Below are 25,331 nucleotides of genomic sequence, written 5' to 3' on the forward strand. Positions count from 1 at the left end.
TGATAGCTTTTCACAAAAATTAAACTCACAAAGAAAAAATAATCTAAGATAAATACTCAAGTATAACTGATGAAATACAATGGTCTACCTTTTTTTGCCTTGAACTTTAGAATTTTTGCACAGGAATACTGTTCAAACAGGACAGTTGCAAAACCAGTTTATAATTAGTTCTAGCATCTGAGGAGCACAATCATGGCTGGCTAACTCAAGTTTGATCAGCTACAACACCAAGTTGGTCAACTTAAGCAACTCACATGCCAGAACAAGAAAACCAATAGAGCAAGTTTCACATTTTTATAAACTTAAAATAGCATTTTAAGGGTCAAGAAAAGAGAACAGGGGCAAATTCTATAGCCTAGAGAAGAAGCCATGTTCTGTAAGAGCCACATGATATTAAACAGCATCTGAACAAAGTAAACCACAGCACCTGCTTCCAGCTGAGTATTACAACCACTAGAGGAGGGTGATGCTTTGTTGAGATGAAGAGAAAGCACCCATACCACAAAACACTGGGGGAAAACAAAGCAAAGGGAATAAAGCTCAAACTGTCAACACACGGAGAAGCAAAACTTCCCAAGCAAACATGTATGCTGAGGGGTGCTAGAAAAGCACAAAACTCCACAGTTAACACCAGTGTGAATTTAGCTCTCACAGCAGCTCCTAGATTTGATTCTCCTGAACAGTCCTAGATGAACACTTCTACCTGGCCAGGCACTGAAGCTTTCTATTAAAGCCACATCTGGGGAGAGGGGGGAGGGACATCCTATTCCTACAGTATATCTGACTGAGGTGGACTCAACAAATGTTATTCTGATTGTGGAAAAAATTAGGTTAGCAAATTTCCTTGTTTAAAAGAAATACGAACATTTAAGCAGGAATCTAATTTTCAAACCAATTAGAGCAGTCATTGCTCAAATGCTACAGTTTGTCAGCCTTGACCAACCTCAAGAAATATCTCTGGCAACCAGAATTGAAGACTGAATTGTTTTCATGGATTTATTTTTATTATTTACTGTCTCTGTTAAGATGGTTTCTGTTTGGTACACCAAGTTCTACTCTTTTTGACACAATCTTGTACTGCACAGTTTTGATGGTCAAAAATATTTGTGTCATGAAAAACATCACTGTATATAAACAGTAGGCAATTGCATTTCAGTTTGTGATGTTTCATGAGTTTTTGCATCATTTTTTGTATCACTTTGCCAAGTATCAAACATAATATTTACAAAGAATTTATTTAATTTCTAATAATCTTCTAACATCATAGAGGGTCCTGAGATGAAAGCCAAGCCTTTTATGGAAGTGCAGAACTCTAGGATGCCATTTGCAGCCTCAACCTCCAACTGATGTATCCAGAGAGCTTCTAGAACCAAGACCAAAGATTTTGGTATAAAATGCTACTTGAAGGATTTCTCATCTTTCTAAATATTCCATAAAGCAGTAGCATTTTTGACAAAATATTCATGCTGTTTAGATGAAGTAACCAGAAGTCTGAACGGTTAATATACACATATTATAATATGCAAAATTATTGTGAATAATTGTGAAGCAAAGAACCTTCTCACTCTTCCTCCTCCCAGACATACAAGAGCACACTCCCATTTTCTTGTCTTCCTCTCACAATACACTTTCCTTTTTCCTTGTTCTTTTCTCACAGTACTATATGGTTCCCATAGTCATTACTGTAATATTTAGCTACTGAACCGAGCCCATGCCAGATGGTTTTTCTCTGCTGTAAAAAAAGTTGTGCTTTTAGCCTCAATTATACCTTACTTTCTTGAAGCAAGGCACCTGAACATAATAATTTTGTTGGCAACTTTCTGCCCTAGTCGTATCCAGCTAAAACTCCAGTGGAATGTTTATGTTTAAATGGCTGTACATTGATGCAAGAAAACACACACTGAAGTGATTTACAGTTAAAATTCAGAAGAAATAACGATTAGCAATTTCATCTGGGTTCAATTGGATTAGGCTGCAATGGAACCAGGGGGTATCAGAATGGAACCCGAGTCCTCTCCAGCAGCTGGTATTCAACGCTTAGTTAATGAAGCATAATTGCAACTATCAATCTATCAGTTGTTTAATTGCAACTATCTTTTCTTTCTGCTTTCCATGGCACATAAGGGATTAGATTTTATTACAAATTATTTACAAATGCTAAATCCCTTGCATCAAATCTCCAAGCCTTTTGGCAAGGTACACAATGAACAATGAAAATTAAAAATCCTAAAGGTATTACTTTGGCTTTTTTTTTTTTTTTCAAATTAAGATCACAGTGTCAAGGTTTATTATAATTATTGTTCTTCGTTTACAAAGAAAGACCACAAGTATTCACTTTTGACTCTCCAGACAGTAACACAGCTGCAACTCACAGCAATTTGAAAATGTAGACATTACGTTTGGTGGTAAACTCATCACCAGTAGGCAGCACATTGGAATGAATATGTAATTAGTTTGAGATAGTACATTAGGAACATCACTGTGAGTTCATTCAGATACTTACCAGAAAGTGCAGCTGCTTTTTAAAATCTAATAAAAACATCTGAAAAAAAGATCTTGTTTTTCTTTTAAAAAAAAAAAAAAAAATTAAAATTTCTGGAGTAGGACTTCTCCAGAACAACCCAGAGAAAAAAACCATTTTAATTCCTTGAAACACTGGCATTCATCCATCTTCTGACACGTCATGAATTTCATTACCAAGCTGTGTAGTTGTCTCAAATGATGTCAAAATGTGGACTGTAAACAAAAAAAAGGAAACATTTTTTTCCTGGGCAACCTTCAGGGCCCACTACTTTCTCTTGCTGTTTTACCACAGCCACCTGCAATGGAAACAAATCTTGCACTAACAAACTCCAAGCTCCCTTAAGAGTAGCCTCAGCAAAGTTCTCCATGAAATTACAAAAATGCTATGCATCCCAAAGCATGACCTTATAACCCTAATTTTAAGATGTCTTTGTAGAAGATTTCTGAATTTGGTGGTATGATCACAATATTAAGAGATTTTGCAATATTGCAGTAACACAGTTAAGGAATAACCAGAAACTACCTGTGAGAAGAAGGGAACATTGAAACTTGCAATAATACTCTCCAGAAATGCAAAGATGCCACCGCAACAGAGACACGTATTTGCCAGGAACAAGTACTTGATGAAACTTGATTCTGGATAAACCAACTTTGATATCTTTGAATCTTTTATTTATAAACAAATATTTCAGCTACTTAATACTTGAAAGTTGTCACAGCATAGTTATTCTATTAATCTATCTATTAAACACGATCCCTTAAAAGGAGCTATTCTCAGTTCTGATTTATGACCATTAACTATATTTCACTTTCAAAATCATCCTATAGACAAATTAACATTTCCTCAATACAGTTTCTTCAGACACGAGAAGTGCCGAAACTTGCACTGGGAACTCTTCAAATAAATCTATATCCCCTTTGTTCAAAAAGTTTTGTTGAGCCACAGTCCTTTGTACTCTAAGGTAAAGAAGACAGTGTCCAGGAAAGTGCTGAATGGCAATGCAATCTCCTTGGTATAAATGTTACAGAGATAATCAGCCACAGCCTGGTTTTACTATGCTGTTATGACAATGGAAAAGAGCAAGCAACACCAAAAGGCCATACTTTTCTACAGATGCTGCTAAAATAATCCAACAGTTTAAAAGCAAAAGCCAACAAAGATCTAAAGCTCTCCAAGGGCTATTTAAGTACACGCTGGCTACACAACCGTCTCTACTTCAGAACTGAGAAACTGTTTGGCAAGGAATCCACAGGAAAGGACAGAAACCTTTGCATCTGGAAATGATGCTATTTATAGAAATTGCTCTTTGGATCATTTGCTGTGTGGAAAGACACTTGCATGCAAAGGCCCAGCCCTCAAGTCTTCAGCAGCTTTCCCTGTGGTCTTGTGTGTGCAGTGCTTATGGCAAGAGTTTTTCCTTGACAGTCTGGAAACCAAGTCAAGCTCTGACAAAGCAATGTATAACAGCAAGTTCTTGTCCCTGAACTGCTTAAAAAAGATTATTTTTTCATTTAGTTTTCAAACAACATTCTCACCACTTGTAACGCAATGGTTGGGAGGTTGGTTTTGTGAGAGACAGAACAGTAAAATATTCCTATGAAAAGGAAAGCAAATTAAGGATTTTTTTCCTGCTTTTTGGGTGGTAGTAACATTGCAGTGTTAGAAATCTGATTCAGTTAAACAATAAACTTATTACCCACTCTGGTAAAACATTCTATACTTCAGATTTGTATGAGGAAGAAAAGTGTTATATTCTCATTATTGTTGTGTTAGGAGAACACAGAAATCAACTGCCTAACTCATCACAGTAATTAGAACGTTTCCCTAGCAAAAAAGCTCTGCTGACAGAGAGGGTACTGGGAGACTCAGTATTCCCACAGCCCTTTGACAGTGCTATTACAAGGCTCTTCCACTGAAGAATAGAACTCATGGTCAAGTTTCTTCAGTACGAAATGAGCAAGGCACTGTTAAATTATTTCCTGTTGGCAACTTCCAAGTTTTGGAAAGCGTAGTGCAATGTTTTAAAAATGAAAGGCACTGTAGGAAAACTCATGCTATTTCTCAAGCATAGCTAAATGTTGACTTACATTTAAAAATAAGACAACAAGAAGATAGAAAAATACACAGCAAAACAACCCAAAATATAGTGTTCACATTGATATTAGCTGAAATTGTCATTTAACTGCCTCTGAAATGAGGCACCTTCAATCTCAATTGCAGCTAATATTTTCCAACTGAAAACCCACAAAGTATATGCTAATAGAAATCCAAAATAGAAAGTTGCAGAGGAAACACAATTTTTACCAGGAAACACAATTTCCATTCCTTCTCCTGTGTAATAAACTTAATTCCAGTTGTGGAAAGGATTGTTTTTCTTAATGGCATTAACTTAAATGGAAATGAAAGGATCATGTTTTATTACAAAACACTCTTAGCTTTGCTTCAAGTGCCTCAAGGAAACTTGCTGCCTCAGACTAAAACCATCTTCATCAAATACAAGGGAAGTGACCTTCTCATACAAGTGCCCTGCATGAGCATAGACTCTGAAACTGAAAGGATCTAAGCCTTAGAATGAAATTCCTACCCAGCTTTTCAGTTGCTGGTGATAACTGCAGGGAAAAAAAATGTTGCACCCAGAGATTGAGACGTAGTTCAGTTCAAAGCACATTCAAATATTACTGTGCAGATTCGTACTGTGCAGCACACTGAGCCACAAAAGGTGGGTATGCAACTGAAATGCATGTGTTTAAATAAAAGGTCCCATGATACTAAATTTATCTAGATGAAAATACTGGTAATACTTACCAAGATTCCTCAAGTCGCTTTCAAGTGAGTGAGAGATTTTAGTTTCCAATAAATATTAACAAGCTTAAACAGAAAAGTAAAACTGTTCTATTTCGGTAAAAGTGACTGCATCTTCTGCAGAATACTATGAGGCTGAAGAACCAGACTGTAAGAAGAAAACTAGCTGACAACTACTTTCAAATATTTTATTGCAATCTTACTCTGAGTGATAAAAAGGAAGATACAAGTGCTGTATCACGTGCAGCTATGCTGGCATCATTATCAATAAATCCCAGAAGCCTCCTGCTGGATTGTACAATGTCTTTCCAGCACAGCACTGAAAAGACGCTAAATGTGCTGACATTGTTTTAGTGAGGAGAAACTGAAACTTTACAGCTGGAAGCAGGGGATGGGAAGGCAGTCATTCCCTCTGCACTTCTAAAACAAAAATTACCAGTTTTCAGCAGCAGAAAAGGAATGGCAGGAGTAGCAACTGAGCTTTATAGCACTCTTGGGCTGATCAATTATCGGTCATGTGGACAGCCAAGTGCTTCAACTTTTTTGCTAAAACCATTCATCATCACAGTGGAAAAGTGACAAACTGGGAACCAACCAGACAATGCTAAAATATTCTGATATTACAGAAATCTTACAATAAAAATCTGTATCTTTGCATAAGCACCACAGAAATTCCCACCCAAAGAATGGCATATCCTAGCAGTTTGTGAAGGACTTATATTTAAGTGAAACAGCTTTGAATTATATTTATCTTGCAGTTTAAGAAGTATCTATGGACTGAAAACTCAGCCTGCAAAAGAGAGAAAATGAATGCAAGGAATTAGGAATCAGGTATGCATGCAAGATTCCAGAACAAGTGGGTGGGGAAAAGTAGCTTTAAGTAATACAGACTTTTTGCGGAAAAACCGAGTACATCCAAAGGAAATTTCAGCCTGTGGTTTCCCAGGACAAACATCCAAGTTCAACTCCAGCAGGACAAGAGCTTGCTCCTTACAAGGAACAAAGTTCTCTAGAAGATACAGAGCCAGTGGATTGACCTTTCTTAACTAGAATGCACTTCCTATGCACACATATTTTAAAATACATATTCATGAAAAAAAAAGACCAAAACAAAAACAAAAACCAAAAAAAAACGAAAAACAAAACGCCCCCCCCAAAAAACATATTCCTGATGTAGAACACGAGGGTAACTGAATGACAATTAACCTTTTGTCCTTTAGCAAGAAACAAGTTCTCCATTCAGAGCTCATTAAAATCAGAAGAAATTGGATGCTCTGAGCAAGAGGATGTTGTATATAAATTTTATCTACTTATCTATTCTTGCCAGTCAAAACAAGAGTCATTTCTGAGAGCAATCCCCCACTCTGAAAATGCCTATTTCCCAGAATTAAGCACAACTTAGTCCCTATTTCACAGGACACAGAACACCCAAGGCAAACAGAATCACTTTATTGTTCTTATCATTATTGCTGTACTGCACATTAAAGAAAAAGTTTTAGAAGATTGCTTAGTCCATCTTCATGTCCTGAAGTAAGATTCAAAAATAAACATCCATCTAAAGTATCCTTATCCTGCATCAATTGCATCATATTCCCCTGGTCAGAAAATAATTCTGTTATTTACATGTAGTAAGTGCCACCTTTTTTCTTGAAAATTAAATTGCTTTTTTCACCCCTTACCCTTGCAAGACTCTTATTTATCACTAGCCTCCTAATGATCTAAATAATTGAATCCAAAAACTTAACACACTGTGGACTGTTACATCCATGTCCAGGCTCTACCTTCTAGAGTAAACAAACATAATTAGTTTAAAAATCACTCGTAGTGGATAGAGACAAATACATTCATTTTCATTTTCCTTTTCCAGTCTCCTTTCAGATCTCCCACAATATTTTCCATGTGACACATGATTTAAGTATAGATCTTGTCAATGCTACTGAAATGGAAATCACTATTCTTGCATGAATTCATGTTGGTAAGAAAAAAACACCGCTGGAAGTGTTACCTGTAATTAATTTTTCAGTTTGATTTTTTGTAATTTTTCAGTTTACATTTGATCGTTACATTTTACATTCCAACTGCAGTATTTTATAATGTAACCTTTCTTTCTCTATTTAATTTTATTGATTTCAGATTGCATTTGCAGTTCACAGTTAGGCTTTCTAATCTTGCTCTCAAAAGTGCTTGCATAAAACATGGAGATTGAATAGGTATTCATATAATTACACATTAGGAAGAATAAGGAATTTAAGAATCTGATCCATTGTCCACATATCTTCCACACACATATGATCTGTTGCACTCATTAAATAAAGAAGTATTTTGTGCTCTGCATCAAAGACTCATAGGTTGAAATTACCAACCCTGTACAACAGCATAACTTACCAATTTACATCAAGAAAAGATAGGGTAAATTGGGATTTTATTTTTTTTTTGTACAGTAAGAAAGATTATGCCAAATTAAAAAAAAAAAAAAAAATGGAGGTGGAAGGGAGCCCACTTATTACAGTTTAGTGTAAAAAATCATAATATTTTCAAGAAAAACAGTACCTCCTGCACTGGACACATTTTAAATTAAAAGAACTATCTGTCAAATTGCTACAGCAAGAACATGATTAAAAATGGGCACTGTATTTTAACTGTTAAAATGTGAAGTATGCACAGAATTTCTCTTTCCTTTTTTTTGGAAGCAATTGTTCAAACACCTTTTCCCAAGGTTATCTCCTAAGATCCATAAAAAAGATGGTAGAATATTTGCACGTTTCCCCTTGTTCTGTCCTTCACTACTTTGTTGTTAAAATAGCATAAAGGTTTAGTGCTGCTACAGGCTCCCAGTGCTTTGCATTTTTGAGTCAATATATATCAAAAATCTGACTGCCTCACGCATTTTTATAGCCAAGAGCATCACTTGCCAAACTCTAGGCTGAAACCAGAAAAAATGACTACATCTTATTCTCCACTCTCAGCCAAAGTTCAGTGCTAAGCAAGTTGCTTTGGTTACAAGCAAGAATCATTTTCAGACAGCTGTGCTTTATAATTAAGCTGGGCTGGATTTCATAAATTCTCATTTTCCTTTATTCTGTGGCAGCCAAAGAGCATCCACTCATCTTTAAAAGCTCACCTGACCTAGTGAATTCATGTCAGTCTTTTTGAGCAGGCCACATTCTGGCTAATTCTTAATTCTGCATCCATAGCATGCTCTCCCATTCTAGGGTAATAGCAACCATTTCTAAGAAAAGTTAGCCCCGAACTGTAAAAAAACAGGAAGAATGCTTTCCACAAAATAAATTAAAAAGTGGGTTTTCCAAACAGGAAGGTTTTCCAAGCAGGAAATCATCTTCAAAAAGAACATACTACTGCTGGAAATAGAATTTGTGATGGTCTTGCAAAACCCAATTAGGTGATACTAGGAGGAGTGTGCTAAACGCTTCTTGGAGAAACAGCAAGGTGCTACTTCTTCTGTTACCTGTTACTTTATTTTAACTAAGTAGGCCTTCTGACCTACTTGAAATACCTTCTGCAGTCTGACACTACCTGACTGAATTAGAACTAGCAGCAGCTTTTCCAATGGGTTGTTGAGACCAGCAGCAGTAGCTAAGTCACAAATTGTAGGTAAAGAGCTGCAAGAGCAGTGAAGGCTGGAACTTACAAAACGTTTAAGTTTGGAGATATAATAAAGTGAATAGTCCTTAAGAAAAAACTACAGAGGATACCTTAGACTTGCTCCAAAGCAGAACCTTCAGCTCCAGCGACATTTTCTTCCACTGGTATGTTTCTTCTATTTTGCTCTAAGTCAGGTCCATCCCTTCCAATGCCTAGGCAAATTTGCTAGCTTTTTTCTAAGGGAGAGAAAATAAGTTCACTGTACTTCCCAGGACAACACACTTTTAATTCAGTTTTGATATTCTCTTGCAGGTAAAAACAGATCCACTCAAAAAATGAAAATGCTTTCTCTTTTTTTAAAATTTAGCACAGACTGCCCGTATATGCCAGGTATAGCAACCTAGCGTAATTCCCTTAGTTTCAGTGGAATTTTATAATTTTATAATTTCATAGTTTAAGATCTCAAGTTCTACTTCAAAAGCCAAAACAAACAAACAAAAACCAACCAACCAACAAAACCCAAGCAACCTACCCCCAGGTTTTTAAACACTTGAAATCTCTGTGTCCCCAGAGAGGGACACAGGCTCTGATTCCCCACACGCGGTGCCCCTGAGCTGCGGAACGCGACCTGCGCCAGCCCTGCGATCCCTCATCTGCTCCCGACTGAGGGGACACGGTGAGGACACAGCCCGGACCCTCATCTGCTCCCGACTGAGGGGACACGGTGAGGACACAGGCCGTTCCCTGATGTGCTCCCGACTGAGGGGACACGGTGAGGACACAGCACGGACCCTCATCTGCTGCCGAACGAGGGGACACGGTGAGGACACAGCCCGTTCCCTCATCTGCTGCCGAACGAGGGGACACGGTGAGGACACAGCCCGTTCCCTCATCTGCTGCCGAACGAGGGGACACGGTGAGGACACAGGCCGTTCCCTGATGTGCTCCCGAACGAGGGGACACGGTGGATACAGCCCGGGCCCTGCCGGGACCCCGCGGCCCACAGCGCGGACAGCAGGCCGCCGGCACGGCCCGGTCGGGCCCGCTCGGTCCCGTCCCCTCAGAGCCCGGCGGGAGGGCGGGAAGGCGCCCCCTGGCGGCGCTGCGGGGGCCGGAAGCGCTCGGGAACGGCGCAGGCGCTGGAGCTGGAGGTGAAAAAACTGCTCGGAATTCTCACCAAACTCAAGGGCAGATCAACCGAAAAAAAACCCAAACAAGTCACATAAATTCATCTCGAGTTACTTTATTTTTCACAATAATAAAAAATAAATTAGTCATAAACAAAAATAGTTAACATTTTTTCATCAAAGAGAAAATGTATACAATATGAAAACGATGCTGTACAGTTCTGGTTCAGGTACATTGCCACGGATATATATTCCTGAACGAGTCAGAAAGCAATTTGCCTATACTCTCCCCCTTTAATTCACTCAAGGAACTGGCTAATCAGAAAGCTTAGAAAATTGTATTATGGATTTACAGTATGACATATATACAAAAATATATATGTAATACCTGTGCTATAAAATTCCCTAAAAAGATGGGTTAGTATAATGAAAAAGCTGGACAAAATTTGAATGGTATATGCAAATAAATACATATTAAGTCCCTTTTAATAAAAAAATCTGCCTATTCTAAATATTTGAAATATTTTGGTGCAGTGGCTTGTTCCATAGACACAGCTCAGAATTACATATTTCCCATAGACATCTTGTATTTACAAATAACAACAAAATAAGTTATAATAAAGTATATCCTTCTGCCAAAATCAATTATGAGGGTCAAGTAGACAATTTTATACATATTAAAAAAAACAACTTAGGGTTTCTTTTGTCTCCCGTCCTTCCTGATCTTCTCTGTAGATCCTGAGTGATTATGATGGGACTTCACAAGCTCGTATGTACCCAACCGCTGCCAAGGCCACTGGTCTCAAGAGACCCAAACACAGCAAGGAAAAACAGGTCAGGACAAGCAGCAATGACTCTTGCTGAAAGGTCAATTCCATCAGAATCAAGTTCCCTCTTCTCCAGGTATGATGGTACTTAACTGTATCCCATTACAGTACATGGGGATATAGTAAACTGGGGACTCTCACTCCTCTGAACCTCAGGTTATTAAAAGCTGAGAAGCAAAGAACAAAATTCAGGTCTGCTACAAATTCTCTTAAATGGAGTTTTCTCCTTTTCCCTCAGTTGAATTTTGCCCACAGTGAAACATTATAATGATTACAAGTTTGCTTTAAAATTTATTGAAAATGTTTAGTGGATGATTTTTCATTTCTGATGTAGAAATAATTATTTTACTGTTTTCTAAACAATGCCTAATCTCTCCCAAACACTGTGTAAGTTAAAAATAAATGAAGTTTGCTTTCATGTTCAAAATTTCATGGTTTTTGTTTCAATTACAGGCATGCACATGAATTATCTGCCCAATACACAGAACAGCTCCTAAGAAGTCAGAGAACATTAAGTCTCAAGAAAATCAGGTAAACACACAGCTTTTCCTATGTGAGGACCATAACTCTTTCTGTGCAATAGATATTACATATGAGCATAAAGGGCCACTACAGACTTCAATAGCTGTGCAACCACAGGTTCACTGCACAGGAACTAATTCAGTATGTCCTTTACTACTTTGCATTTAAAACTAGCCAATATGGATATGCACAAATACCCAGGGCTGTCAAAAATACAGCTGTCTTAACAGCTGGGCTTATTTCTAACACAGAGTCTTATAAATTAAAGGCCAGTTGAGGATTTTCAGTAATTCTGGCAAAATTCAGTATTGTCATCCAATGGAAAAAAGGATGAAAGTGAGTTAAGAGGAGAGGAGAAGCCTTGGTGTTGGTGAAAAAGGGAGATAGGTCAGGATAAGGATGGGGAAAAGCAAAGCCCTAAAGGCACATTTTACTACTTACAGTGGTACATGTTATAAAGAGAGGAGGCAATGCCTCCTATATGAGCCCTATATGAGCCATAGGCTGTTTGAGCACCTCTCTCCTTCCTCCCTCATTGGTGAACTGGCACTTTCTAGGACTACAGACTATATGACTGATACTGATACTGGCACCCTATGCCATAAAACTGGGATCTAAGCAATAAGATTAAACACTGCTTTATTCACACAAAAAGTTCTCCATTTGCTGAAGTATTGGGAAAAAGCAGGAAAAGTTTATGTGTGTAACAAAGAAGACAGCAGTTCCCTGTGCAGGGATTCTGAGCTTGTAGCCATCCAGTACGGGTGGGCTTCAGGGCTGGCAGGCGTGCAGCACACCCAGGACTCCTGTGCTGCACTCCCAGCACTGCCCTGCACTCCCCAGCACTGCCCTGCACTCCCCAGCACTGCCCTGCACTCCCCAGCACTGCCCTGCACTGCCCTGCCTCCTGACAAGCCCTTCCCTGTTCAGAGTCCTGGGGACTGGAGGTCACAGACACCGACACAAACACTGTCTCATTGCTGGCCAAGTCAGACACATTCACAGGGTCCTTCCCACAGGAGCTTCTGCTTCCACAGCATCTTCTGGGAGAGGAAGGGAGAACTCCATGAATTCAGTCTCTCAAATTTGGTGTGAATTTGGTGTACACAAGGAATTCCACCTACGTATGCTTGAAGGTGACATTGCACAGGAGCTAGCAAACCCTGACAGGCCCTTGGTAAGTTGATAAACAACTGCACCAGGAATCCTGGTTCCAAATGGAAAGTGCTTTGAGACACGGAGCCTGTTCTGGATGAAGCTGATTTTGGCCAGATGCATGTGTATAAGACATGGAGGTTGTATGCAGATTTTACCCCATAAACAGCTGGACTCTTTCAATTTAGTGTCTAACTTACTGTGGTCTTCCTGGATTGCATAAGGCATCTTCAAGGCAAGGAAGCATTTTTTTCCACTATTCTGCATGTTTTTGACTGATGTTAAAATGTCAGAAAAAGAAATAGAAACATTAAAAATCAGAAGTCTGCATAATTGATATTTGTAATTGATAATATGCATAATTTTTTACCTATACTGGTTTCATATCTGCTCTACGTCTACTACATTCATTAAGGCCACCTTTGAGTTACAGAAAATAAAGTCAGATCCTCTGCAGGCATCATCCTAAGTTGGGGAACTGCTCCATCAGAACAAACACTTGCTATAGGCGAATTTCAAAATCATGCTTTGTGAGATGGTGAAATCTTAGCACAGCACTTGTGCAGACAATATTAGTATATCAAAGTGCTGATGAAAAGGGCTCATTAGTTCATTTTGCAGGAACTCTTTTAATAATGCTGACACATGAGAAGAGATGATAAATGATTAGGTTCAGCAGCACTCTGGCACTTTCCTTACCATTAAATATTTAATTAGGTAAAACTGTATTTTTTTGTTTTATCTGTTACATCTGAGAAATGTCTCTTCACTTAAAAAAAAAGTGCAAATTGTGTAACCATAGCTCACTACATTCAATTCACAAAGCTGTATACACTACATGTAATACAGGATTATACTGCTATGTATATGTATACATTCTTTGATAGCTGTCACAAACACTGTTTACATTAGTGGCAGCTTAACAGAGCCTACAAGATGATCATCTTTGTCAAATAAGCTAATGGCCATATATTGCAGAGCAAAATAACAGATTTCATAAAATAAGAGGATGTGTCTATGTGCTGAGTCACTAATGGTCTCACACCCAAAGTGTGTGTAAGAAGAATTTGTCCTACAACTGCAAACCAGACTCCGTCTGCATCTCATTTGCCTTGGGATTTTCAGGAAGCCTTTTTATGGAACAGGTATTTCCCTCTAGCTGTCAGGAAACACTTCCTTGGGATGAAAAAGACAACAGCAAAAATTACATAATGTATGTCAAGATTTGCTGCAATGAGATACACAGATGAAAATCTGTATTCAGAAGTACTGGATTCCAGAGCTGCTTACACTGTACTTTATCCATATCATTCTTTGGTCATGAATCAAAGGGACATAACAAATCTGTAAGTTATCTTTGTGGACAAATCTTTGTAATACAAGGGAACAGGAGGACTGTGAAAGATTCATGATCTTGAATAGTTTCCTAGAGTTTCTGTTTCTAACAACTTTGTATCTACTGTTTACAGTGAAAAAGCCCAAGTCAAAGTGTACAGAAACAGCCAATGACATTTTTGGCTCATATACAACAACTGATAATCACAAAGAGTACCTCCAACTTTTAGGAGAAACACTTCTTCATTTCATGTAGTGAAACAGCAGTAGTTCATCATGTCCAAAATACATTTTTCAAGAGTGACCAAATCAAAACATTCAAAAATTAAACTCAATGCAAGGCAGCTTTTAGACTACAGGAAACCCACCTTCCTGTGCCTCCCAGCACACAAACTGATGTGACTGGTTCCACGCCCAGCAACCTTCACCTCCCAGTGTTCCTCTCCACCAAAGCAGTAAGAAGAAAAGGATACACAATGAGGCTCAAACATGGCTCTGCATCAGTGGCAGGATACCTTAACCACACCTCTGGGAGTGACTGAATACAGATTCTTACAGCTGTTTTACAACCCGGACATCAGACACCTCAGGAACAGATGCAGAGATGGACATCCCTAATTTACAAGCTGTAATAAACAGCTGAATAAGCAGAGGTGTTTATTTTTTCCCCTCAGCCTTATTTACACATTTGAAAGACCTCTCAAATAAAGACTAGAGAACATGCAGATAATGCAAAACCTCATCTGCATTGCATAATATAGTATTTGCTTTTAGCAAGTCTCAAGGCTGTGTACAGAAATTGCAGAAATGAAAAATCTCCACTTAAATTCAGCTCTAAGTCTACAGCCATTCTTGAGTAATAGAAAAGGAGTGGTATGAATAGATCTGTGCAATGAAACATTGAGCAGAAAAAGACAAGTATGTTGTAATAACTGATCAAAACCTGAAGAATGTCAATAGCTAAGAACCCCTTTTTACAGATACTCAGCTACTAGACTCATACTGCTGCCTGATACCAAGAGTAACAGACTCTGCTATAAGGCACACAGGCTTCTGTCCTTTGGTGGTTGTTTCAGAAACTGGTGACATATCCAGACTAGGTCTGAACAAAGTACTTTGGTTTGGCAGCTGTTAAACAATAGTGCAGAGACAAGATTTAGGCAAGATCCCAGTTCTGAAATAAGTCCCCTACAGAAAAGAGACCTCACCAATGGAAACAATCACTTTTCATACCAGTAAAGGCTCTTCACCTTTCTGGTTAACCTGTCTCACTGACAGCTGCAGCTGCTAAAGACTTGAAGAGCTAGACACTAGTGCCACTCTGGTAGGGAACGTATCTTAAAATCCATACAAAATTATAAAAGTGTATCTTCACGAGTTTATGAATTAAATATAAAGGCACCTTCTGGCAGTCAAGTGTGTTTATATTTGCTGCCTAAGGACAGGACATCAGTTAAAAGGACAACTGTGAGAGCTAAAAGGACTCTGATTTATTATGAATGGACTGAAGTAGTTAAAAAAATAAGTTAGAGTGCTAGGAAACTGATGATAAATGCTTTTCAAGGGTCTGGTTCTTTGGGAAGTCATTTTTCTCATGTACGTTTCATTGATTTAGTCCTCTAACTTAAGGCATTCGAAAATACCAAATAAAAGGAAGCACTCAGAAAATAATGGAGCAGCTGCATCCATACTGGTCAATTATCTCCAGTAATTGCCTGCAATTGATTTTAGTTTTCATTAATTTCACAATCTTAAGGCCAGTACGTTCCTTAAATAATTATCTGATGAGCAGGTGCAAATAATAGTATCATTAAAAATGAATGCTTAAAAAAACTCATGATTTTACAACAAACATCTTAAAAGAGATAACTGCACAATAACTGAAAGGGTGTGAGATTTAACCATAGTCTTGATGCACTCAGCAATATAAACCCCATCTCTAAGAAGCTACAACTGCTGCAGTCAAAGCTGCTCAAGCTCCACGTGAAGAGTGCCACTGCTGCTCTGAGCAGAGCAGGATTTGTTATCTGCGCCCCAGGAAGCCTGGCTGTCTGTTTGCCACACGGGTACAGGAGGCACAACAGGCTGTTTTGTAGTAGGTGTACACACAGAGCCGGGCCTGAACCACCACATTGCAGTTGTAGTATTTATCCTTGCAGTTCTCATCTGTGGAGAGAAAGGAAGAGAGAAGAAAGTAAAGAAAACAGTACTAGAGCAACAAATAACCAATTCCCTTCTTTTTACCATGTAAAACCCCTTGGACCTGTATTTAAACATTCATTGTCAGGTCAAAACAGGTTATCTAAGCAAATAAGTTAGATCATTTAGGACTTAATACACATAAAGCATGAAAGAAATATAGCTGTGTCGTTCTAATTGGGAACGGCGGGAAGAACGACACGGACTCTCAAGGGAGTCCGAACAGGAGAGAATCTCTAGTTTATTGCTTCAGTCATGTTATATAGACTAGTTCGTCGAAAGTACAGAAAGGAAACTCTTATTGGTTAGTAAAGTACTACATTACCATCATTGGTCAGTGGGGTTTACCACCCCCTGACCTTCTCCTGCAAGGAAAACACGGGAACAGAGACAAACAGCACCTGCAGGCTGTTTTCTGTCTTTGAGGATTGTTTTGAATCCTCCCATGAAATTCCCAGGCTAGCTTCCCAGGCAGGGCTGACAGGCCATGGGGCCTGCAGCTTGCTCTAAAGCTAGCCTCCATATAGCTGTCCCCATTTCCCCAGGTTTTTAATGCTGTTACCTAAAGTATGTTGAATAACTCCCAACTGAAAGTTGTTGGAGACCATTCAGAGTTAAAACTGTCTCTAAGTTCTCACATTTTTCTCTTCCTAGCCATTCTCATTACTACAAAAATCAAATCTGTATGAGATGAATAACTAATTCTGAGGCAAATTAGGTGCATCCCTGTATTCACTATATACAAAAGGAAATTGCTTCATTGCACTTAATACCTTAGTTTAATTTTGTTGGTTCTTATAGAACTGTTTCCAGATACAGTATATAATGATCCTTTTTTTGTTTCAAATACTCTTCCAAGAGAAACCTTGGAGAATGCAAGGAGGCTGCAGAAAAACACACTGTACGCACCATTTTCACAGAAGCAGATCTCTCACCTTCTCAGCAACTTCAAGAATAAGCCAGTTTCTTACACATTACAAGGAAAACATTTTTATTGGAAACCTACTTTTAAAGCACAGAAAAGAGCTGTATTTTGTATGAAAATAAAACTCTGAACTCGATAAGGAAAATACACTATTAAAGCCTCTGCAAGACTTTAAAATAACTTCTCCACTAGATGGAGTTCCGTAGTTAAAACAGAAGTTTCCTCTGCCTTACCTATTTCAGGAACACAATCCTGTGTATTACACGGTTCTTTCTCTTCAGGCTTGAGCTGTGGATCACACTGAGTACTGGCTGCCATGTCATCCGACAGACATCGCACCTCCCGAACCCGAAATCCTCCTTCACATGACTTGGAACACTGAAACAATTAAGCTGAAGTTCATGAAGACCATAGGAGATATGTAATTACAGAAAGTAAATAAGGGAACCTTGATGCCAGACCCAGGTATCACTGCAGTTTTTTATCAGCTTCATCCTACTGGCTTTTATTTTATTCCTATGAAGCTCTTAAGGTAAACTTTTGTTAAAGATTCCCAAACATTTTTGACCAAAGGAGCAACAACTGGACAAATAAACATAGTGGATACTGCGCAACTGAAATCAAGCTGGAACAGTTCCCTTTCTGAATTTATTACTTACTGAATTTATTACTGTTTCTTTAATTAGTCTGGCTGTTCTCAGCTCATTTAGATGTATCTCCCAAATCCACTCTTTCTTTCCAGTGTTCACACTTCCTGCTTTAAGAACTTAACTGCACTGAACTTTACTACTTGACTGCCCTGCCCTCCACTGTCCCTTTTGCTGTTTATATATAAGCAGGAATAATTTTAATACCTTTTTTTCCTAGTACTCAATTATTTTTCACTTCTTTCAGCACAGTGATTTTACTAAGCATTATAAATTTCTTTGAATTTCTAAGGAAATATTTCTGTGCTCCTTCAGGGTCTCTTATGAAGTCAGAGACTTTTGTACTTGCTTGTTATGGTACTTTTAAAACCAATTATTACACATTTCTGCCCATACTGAAGCAAATCCCTACTGGCCAAGGATTTTGCCTGAGTGAGGTCTTTGAGATTTGGCTCACTGTCCAGTTCGACCTAATGCTCCAAAACTTAATTAAACCTAGGTCATTTACAATTAAAACCTTAATAGCCCAAAACTAATAAGAAGGTTTTCTTTCTGACTTTTTTGGCATAATTATTTCTTATCCTAACATTGCATAAATAACTTATAATGATCATGAAATCATATATTGTAAAAAACTAACCAAAGTAGTCTCAATATTATGTTGCTATTTTATCTTAAGTACAACCTTTGCTCAGATTTGAAAGGGCAGCCATGTGCAACAGTAATAGAACATGGGTTCTTCTAGAATTACTCCTGTTACATGCCTGTATAGAATACTGTAAATATTCCACATCCAGTCATAAGGACTTCAGGTCTGCAGAGGCTCAAGCACTTAGAATGGAACCAAGGCCCACATCACACTTCACACAAAGCATTCTGAGCTGCATCCAAATCGCAAAGCTGCCACTGGCAATCTGACCTGCAGCTCAACAAAGGGTCCGAGTTACTGCAGTCGATATGATGCCATCTCATTCTAAGATGACAACAGACTTTCTGATTTTCATTTAGTACAAAAATGTTGAGGTATTTTTAGTAAAAAAACAATAAACTATGTCAAATATAGGAAATTATAGAAACAGAGATGAAACTGAAGTTTTTTGTGGCACAGTGGTGAATGTAGCTGGTCTGCTTCCAGGGGAAACTGAAGATATATTAAGTTGTACAAGACATTTTCTCTCAGTGAGGTTCTAAGTATTACAGTGAGGAGTTTACAGTAAAATGTGATGATAAAAGTGACTCTAAAAAATGAATACACCCCTCATTCTTTATTAAATGTTCCTTAATGTTACTGAAACAAGAGATCAGAAAGGAACTTCTAAGTGCACCACTCTGTCTCACTGTAAGGGCCAAACCAACTTTATAAAACAGGAAGATTCTACCAAGAAGACATCAATGATAGAAAGACAACTGTGCAGTGTATCTTTCTGGTCAAGATACTGCCTGAATTTTCTGTGTTTCACCAGGCAAAGAGTATGATTTCTTTTTATTATCATTCCTGTGCAAAATTAAATCAATTTAATGATGGGTGGTTGTATGTAAATGCTGTTCTCTTTCAGTATAAACAGGAAAACACGATAGACTTACTGTGCTCCATTCTGTATGAAACCACTTAGATCCACATGGTTTGAGGTAGCAGGATTGCTGGCTGGGAGGTTTTTCCAAATATGAACATTCATAGGGGTTCAAAACATCAAAATTACCTTCAGTTTTCCTAACACAAATTACTTCTCTCTGCTGAGTTCCACTACCACATTCAGTAGAGCACTGTATCAGAGAACAAAAAAAAGTGTGCAAAGCTGTTATTCTTCTCCTGTCCTATGACTTGTTTATAAAATAATGTTTCTCCACATCACATGGTACCACAGACTCAAAACGTATTTCTAATTATCTTCATGAAGAAGACATACGACTCTAAGTGTACTTCTGGAAAAACCTCAAAGTGTAGTTTTACCTGTAGCTACAAAAAGAAACTGGTATTTATTTTTCTAATCAAAAGAGAAGTACAACTCACTTTCTCCATAAACAGTTACTGTTTCTTACTGAAGCAGGATCATATGTGCTGCACTGAACTTCAGAGGGTTATAAGGTTAGAGCACAGGTTTGCAGCTTTACAAAGCCTCACATTCTGTGCTGTTTTCATAAAATGCCTTGATCTGGCAGGGTGTTATTTTCATGTTTGCAAGTATCTATGTGATGTAGTGTTGGTTCCAGTTCTGAAAAGCAAATTTGACTCACTTGGATTCCTACTGCCCATTTAAAGGTTAAGTACACACACAATACTGTTTCTGGCACTTGTAAAAAGGTTTTTAGAAGATGATTGCAGCAGCATATTGGTTTTTATGCTGCGTAAAGGACAATGATTTTTAGAAGGCTTTTTCCAGCCTAAACCAATGAAATGTTCTTAATGCTTGGGATTTCCTTTATATTTTTGGTAGAATTTACAATCCCTTTACCAGATTCCCACTAAACTCTTTAGCTGAATGAATAACCTTAAGATAAATGCACCCAAATAAGTTCTACAGGAAGTACAGTAACTGTATGTTCTTTAACAAAAAAGACTTCTTTTAATGTTTCCTCCTAAAGGCACCATCTGAACGCCCCACCTTAGCTCTGGCAGAGGAAGGCCAGTGCTCCCTCCTGCTCTGCCCTACTGACTGCTCTGATTTTTCTATTAAAAGCCAGAAAGACCAGCCAGGACTTGGCCAGTGGAATTGATGTTGTCAGACACAGCTTTCAGATAAGTAAAGACTGTACCCTTGTGTGCATCAAACACTTCAATTCCATGCAAAGAAAGAAGGTGAATTAAAAGAACAGTCAGATCTTCTGACTGAACACCTCTCCAGCAAAAATGGGTACAGAATTCCTATTCATCATCTGGAGCCATCTGAGTAACAAGGCCTGGATTTCATCTGTTATTACAACTGTTACTAGAAAATTTTTAAAATCTGAATTTGTCATTATTGTTCTACATATCCTTATACACAGTAATTATTACTTACACTTTAAAAGCATTAGCACAGTAGTAGCCCTGTAATCTCCATCTCAGCTGTACCAGTTTAATTTCCAGCTCCCTATCTCCTGGAAGGACTGTGGGCTCTGCAGTGCAATGAGTTAACAGCACAGCTCCACCAAGTGCTGGCACCAGCAGTCCCAAAGACTCTCCAGGCTATGCCAGAGCCTACACAAAGGGACATAAATACCTGGGCATCAGTTAACAGCTTCTGAAATGCCTTTGTGCCTGACAGCAGAAATGTTCATTTGGAACAAGTAGGGCTATTAGATGTGGATGATGCAAAGAATTTACTTAGAGGAAAGAGTATAGAGGCCATTAACCAAAATTTGTTCTTTTGCCTATTGTAATGATTTTCAGTACAACACCACCAAAGGTAACTTCTGGATTTAGCCATTGCTTTTTGCCTTCTTTATCTTTTGGAAATTTCATATACATACATACGTATAGGTATGTATCTCTGCATTTATGCATGATCACAAGATATCTACTTTACGAATTTCAAACCCATTGCTTTAGTGTTTACCTGAACATGCTGAGCAGCATTCTGTCACCACCCATTTCATAAATACACTGGGTCAGTAGGTGAAAAGTAAAAAATGAAAATAGGAGGAGGAGAACAAAATCTTTCTTTTTCCAATCAAAGTAAAAAACAACCCAGCAGAGGCTGAAAAGTATTGAACATCAACACAAGTAAAATACAGGAAAAAATACCAAAATACTCCAGACAGATGAAGAAATACCATATAGCACACATCTTTATTGCATCAAAATACAAGTTTAAAAGAAAAATACCAGTAGAAAAGCAACAGATACGTTAGATTTGGTGCTTGGCTTACCTGTGTCCAGCCCCCAGCAAACCACTCCACTTTCCCAGCACAGGGCCCGTTATTACAGGGAGTTGTTTCCGAGGGTCTGTTGTTGCCACAGCCTTCCAGAGGCAAACTGCTGACGTGGTTGGTCATGCAAACCACGGAGCGCGTGCGGATCCCGTCCCCGCACTCTGCGGAGCACTGCGAGCAAGAGACACAACACAGTCACCTGTGAGCCCTCCAAACTGCACTGACAAGTGATAGTCATGGATGTTAATTCATTTATGCAAAGTCAATTATCTTTACTTGTCACTCAGCTGTAGCAAATTGTCTTAAAGTTTCCTATTTCTGAAAACACTACAAGTAGCTCCTGTCTTTACAGTCAAAAATGAAAGGATTAGCTAAGAAAGAAATCTCGTGGTTTACAGGACTTTGTCAGCTTTCTTACTTTTCCTTTCTTCTTCCTGTCCATAAATTCTTCCAGTTTTCTTTTTATTAATCTTTTTTCACACTAATTAATAGCTCTGAGAATGGGTAATTTCAATAAAAGGCTTTTCAGACAGCAGTTCTATTTCAGCCTTTGTTTTGCTCTCCAAGTTTCTCCAAGCATTCAAGCTCAGCCAGGTGGATCTTACACCGGCTGAAAGGACAAGATTAGGAAAACTCTGAGGGCTGTGGCACTGGGAGTAAAGTGACTGCACAGCACATCCTGGAACTTTTCCATATATCAAACTGACAGAGTCTGACAGCTCAGTAGAGTAGAAAAAAAGAATTTCTTTTGACAGGTCATTTCAAAAGATTCAGGTAAATCCTCAGTAAATAACTGTAACTATTCTAACTATGAGTTATTGCCCAGCCTGTTTCAACAGTAAGTTTTGAATTAGTTTTAGAAGAGGTGGCCATGGAAGCTTATGTCCACTAAATGTTGCCTTTTAATATGACTTTCCAGTAACTAATGTTCACCATTCTCAAAGTTACATTGCTAAATTCTGAAAGCTCTTACTAAATAGTGACGTACAGATTCTTATGTCACCTATTCAGACACAGTATGCATGTCATTCACAAATCACAGTATAAATTCCATTTATGCCCTTAGAGTCTGTTCTTTCATCTACTGAAGCAAGAAAAGTCTCTGGTATTTCACTGTCCTAAGCAGCATCAAACTACTGACATTTAAAAAACAGAAACATCCCAAGGAAATAAAGTCTCATGCTTGAGTTTTCCTTTGTTGCTTAATTATTTCTTGATCTTCCCTTTTGTTTTCTGTTAAAATGCATTTGGCATTCTGTGTCTAAACCATTAACATGAAAGAAAAACCTATGTGCAGCTCACTGAAAGATATGTATATAATGGAATTTAAACAAAGCAAATATATTACACATGTAAAGGAATCCACAAATAAATATGTAATATATGAGAGAAAAATATGCATTTGATTGCTATTTTAGATTTTAATTTTAACATAGAATGTAATTAGGAGAAACTGTGTATGGCTTCCACAATGAACACCACATTCCTTGTGACTCAATATAACTACATTAGAACATTTTTTAAATTGTATTGACTAAGAATGAGGCATAAAACTTGTAATGAGACACAAAATTGACCATTAACTTGGTTTAGCTGCCATTGCTAACAGTGTCAGGGTTCACTTCCAATAGTTCAAGTGCAAAACAGCAGATGCCATGACAACACCACTGTTAGCAACAAGACCAACCAATACAGTCACTCATCATCTTGAGAGAGAGCAGTGACTGAAAATGCGATTGGTTGCAAAGTGCTCTTTACTCACTTGCAGGGAGGAACACTGGTTACTTGTGTGAAACATGTGGTCATGTTACACTTACTTCACAGATACAGAACAGAAAACCACTTTTCCTATCAGCAAGTTGTTTTCTTTCACAAGATGTTCAAATAGAATAACAAAGCTTTACTGAAATGGAATACCTAGAAAACTAAAGAAGTGATTCGACTCTTTAGAAGCAATTTTTCTAACAAAGTACAATTTTTGGAAAACTAGAAATTCAGGTTTCTTCCTCCATCTGCAAGATCAAGTAATTAAGCATCTGTTTAAATGATGCTTAGAAGTAACATAATGAACCTTTTCTGTGGGTGGTACACAACAAAATTTTCCACCTTCAAGCACGTATGTAAAATAGATTTACCTCCTCAGCAAACCAATTTCATGGCTAAGGAGGCCTTTTCAAGGTAAAGCGGCAAAATCTTGAAAATACAAGAATAATGTTCATATCAAATTGTGCTAGTGGTGAACATTTTCCTGTTCATATAAACTACAACTAAACTACACCCATTTGAGACAGGCCACTCCCAGGTGAGCTGAGCCCCACACTGTGGCTCCCACTCAAACCTACTGTGCGGAAATCAATTCTGTGGCTGTTCCCATTCCAAGTGTGTTCAATTACATTAAGCAGAGAGAACTTATGCATATACTCTGCAAATACTTTTCTTATTGCTAACTAATTTTCATTTGACAGTCTAGTTTGCTTTTCTGCTTTACAAACCAGAGGTGGGAACAAATTTAGTCTGTAAAGTCATCCAGAAAATCTCCCCTGTCGTATGTTTTAAATGATTATGTTATGAACTAGGCTCGCATATCAAATAACAGAGGAAATACCAAATGGGAAGGTATAGGGTTGTTCCACTCTCCGCTGCAAGATTTTGCTACAGATTAACTACCCTCTAAGGACTTACAAAGCAAACTTAAACCTGAATGTTTTGCATTATGTATTTGCTTTTTCATGTTTTTATCTCCTTTTCAGCAAAAGTCTTCTCTGTGAAAAACATGGATTTCTAAAGTCCAAGGCAGGGAGTAGGGAGTTGGAAAATGAATCCTCTCCCCTTGGTTTTCATAATTGACACGCCCATGCCTTTCAATTTGGTGCATTAATACACAGTAACTGCCATAACCTAACATTGTGAAACATGAGGAACTTTTACAAGCTGCAACTTTATTCTGGTCCTATTATTAAAGATATTTTGTTTCACAGTCTTGTTTTAATTGGCACAAATTCCTCAGAAACCTCCGTCTGTGTTTTAAGGAGTCTGCCATTTTTCCTCTTCCTGAGGTCCTTCCCTCATGAGTTCAATTTCAGAAGCTTTCCATACCCATTAAAAACTAAAAATAAAACCCCTCATTCAGGGCTCTGATAGCTGTTGGAAAACAACCGAGCAGCAGTCCAGGAAAATAAGGCAAGTTCCTTCAAACTTGGAAAACCGTAAGTGGAAGTCTGAATTTTTGTCACAGCTACAAGACAAGGGCAGAGCAAAAAAATCCCCTTTAGCTGTGCCAGTTCCCCTTCACTCATGTGCCAGCCCTACTCATTACCCTCAAATGGGGCAGCAGACCACAGGAAAGTGGCAGCTGGAATTGTCCTGGGCCTCCAGAGCTTTCACATGGGTCTCAGCATCACTGCTAGCCCGAATTAAATTTTTAAATAGCAACCAATTGAGTTTGAGTAAAACACCCCCATTTGTTCAAGATTTCAGGGCATCCTTCCAAGGGCACAACAGCAATGTCCTCTGGAGTGACCGGCAGCAGGAAGAATGGAAGAGGCCTCCCCTGTGCTCCGGCTGTCACCATTGTCACCTCACCCGGAGAGCTGCCAGCGCTGCCCAGGGCCTGAGTGCAGCAGCACATTGAAGGGGCCCTGCCCAGCCTCACCTGGCCCCAGGCACACCCTGCTCACGGCCCGGCTCTCCCCTTAACCTCGGCCCTGCTCCATCAGTCCTTGTGCCGGCTTCCTCAGAGAAGAGCCTTTTTCCTGCACTTCCCTGATCCCTCCCCATTGGACTCGCTCCACAGGCCCGACCCTGGCCCTGCCC

General features: G+C 38.6%; 1 protein-coding gene across 3 annotated transcripts in view; it reads right to left on the reverse strand.

Annotated features, from left to right (window-relative positions):
* Positions 1–10,162: 10,162 nt before the first annotated feature.
* Positions 10,163–25,331, reverse strand: part of THSD4 (thrombospondin type 1 domain containing 4) — a 238,897-nt gene continuing 223,728 nt past the window's right edge. For all 3 annotated transcript variants that reach the window (XM_058846880.1, XM_058846881.1, XM_058846882.1), the window contains 4 exons: positions 21,516–21,689; positions 19,251–19,430; positions 17,253–17,397; positions 10,163–16,061 (listed from right to left, as the gene is read on the reverse strand). In XM_058846880.1, the coding sequence (XP_058702863.1) occupies positions 15,919–16,061; positions 17,253–17,397; positions 19,251–19,430; positions 21,516–21,689 (642 nt within the window). In that variant the 3' untranslated portion in view covers positions 10,163–15,918. The remainder of the gene's footprint in view (positions 16,062–17,252; positions 17,398–19,250; positions 19,431–21,515; positions 21,690–25,331) is intronic.

Source organism: Poecile atricapillus, chromosome 11 (assembly GCF_030490865.1).
Source record: "Poecile atricapillus isolate bPoeAtr1 chromosome 11, bPoeAtr1.hap1, whole genome shotgun sequence".
Lineage (NCBI taxonomy): Eukaryota > Metazoa > Chordata > Aves > Passeriformes > Paridae > Poecile > Poecile atricapillus.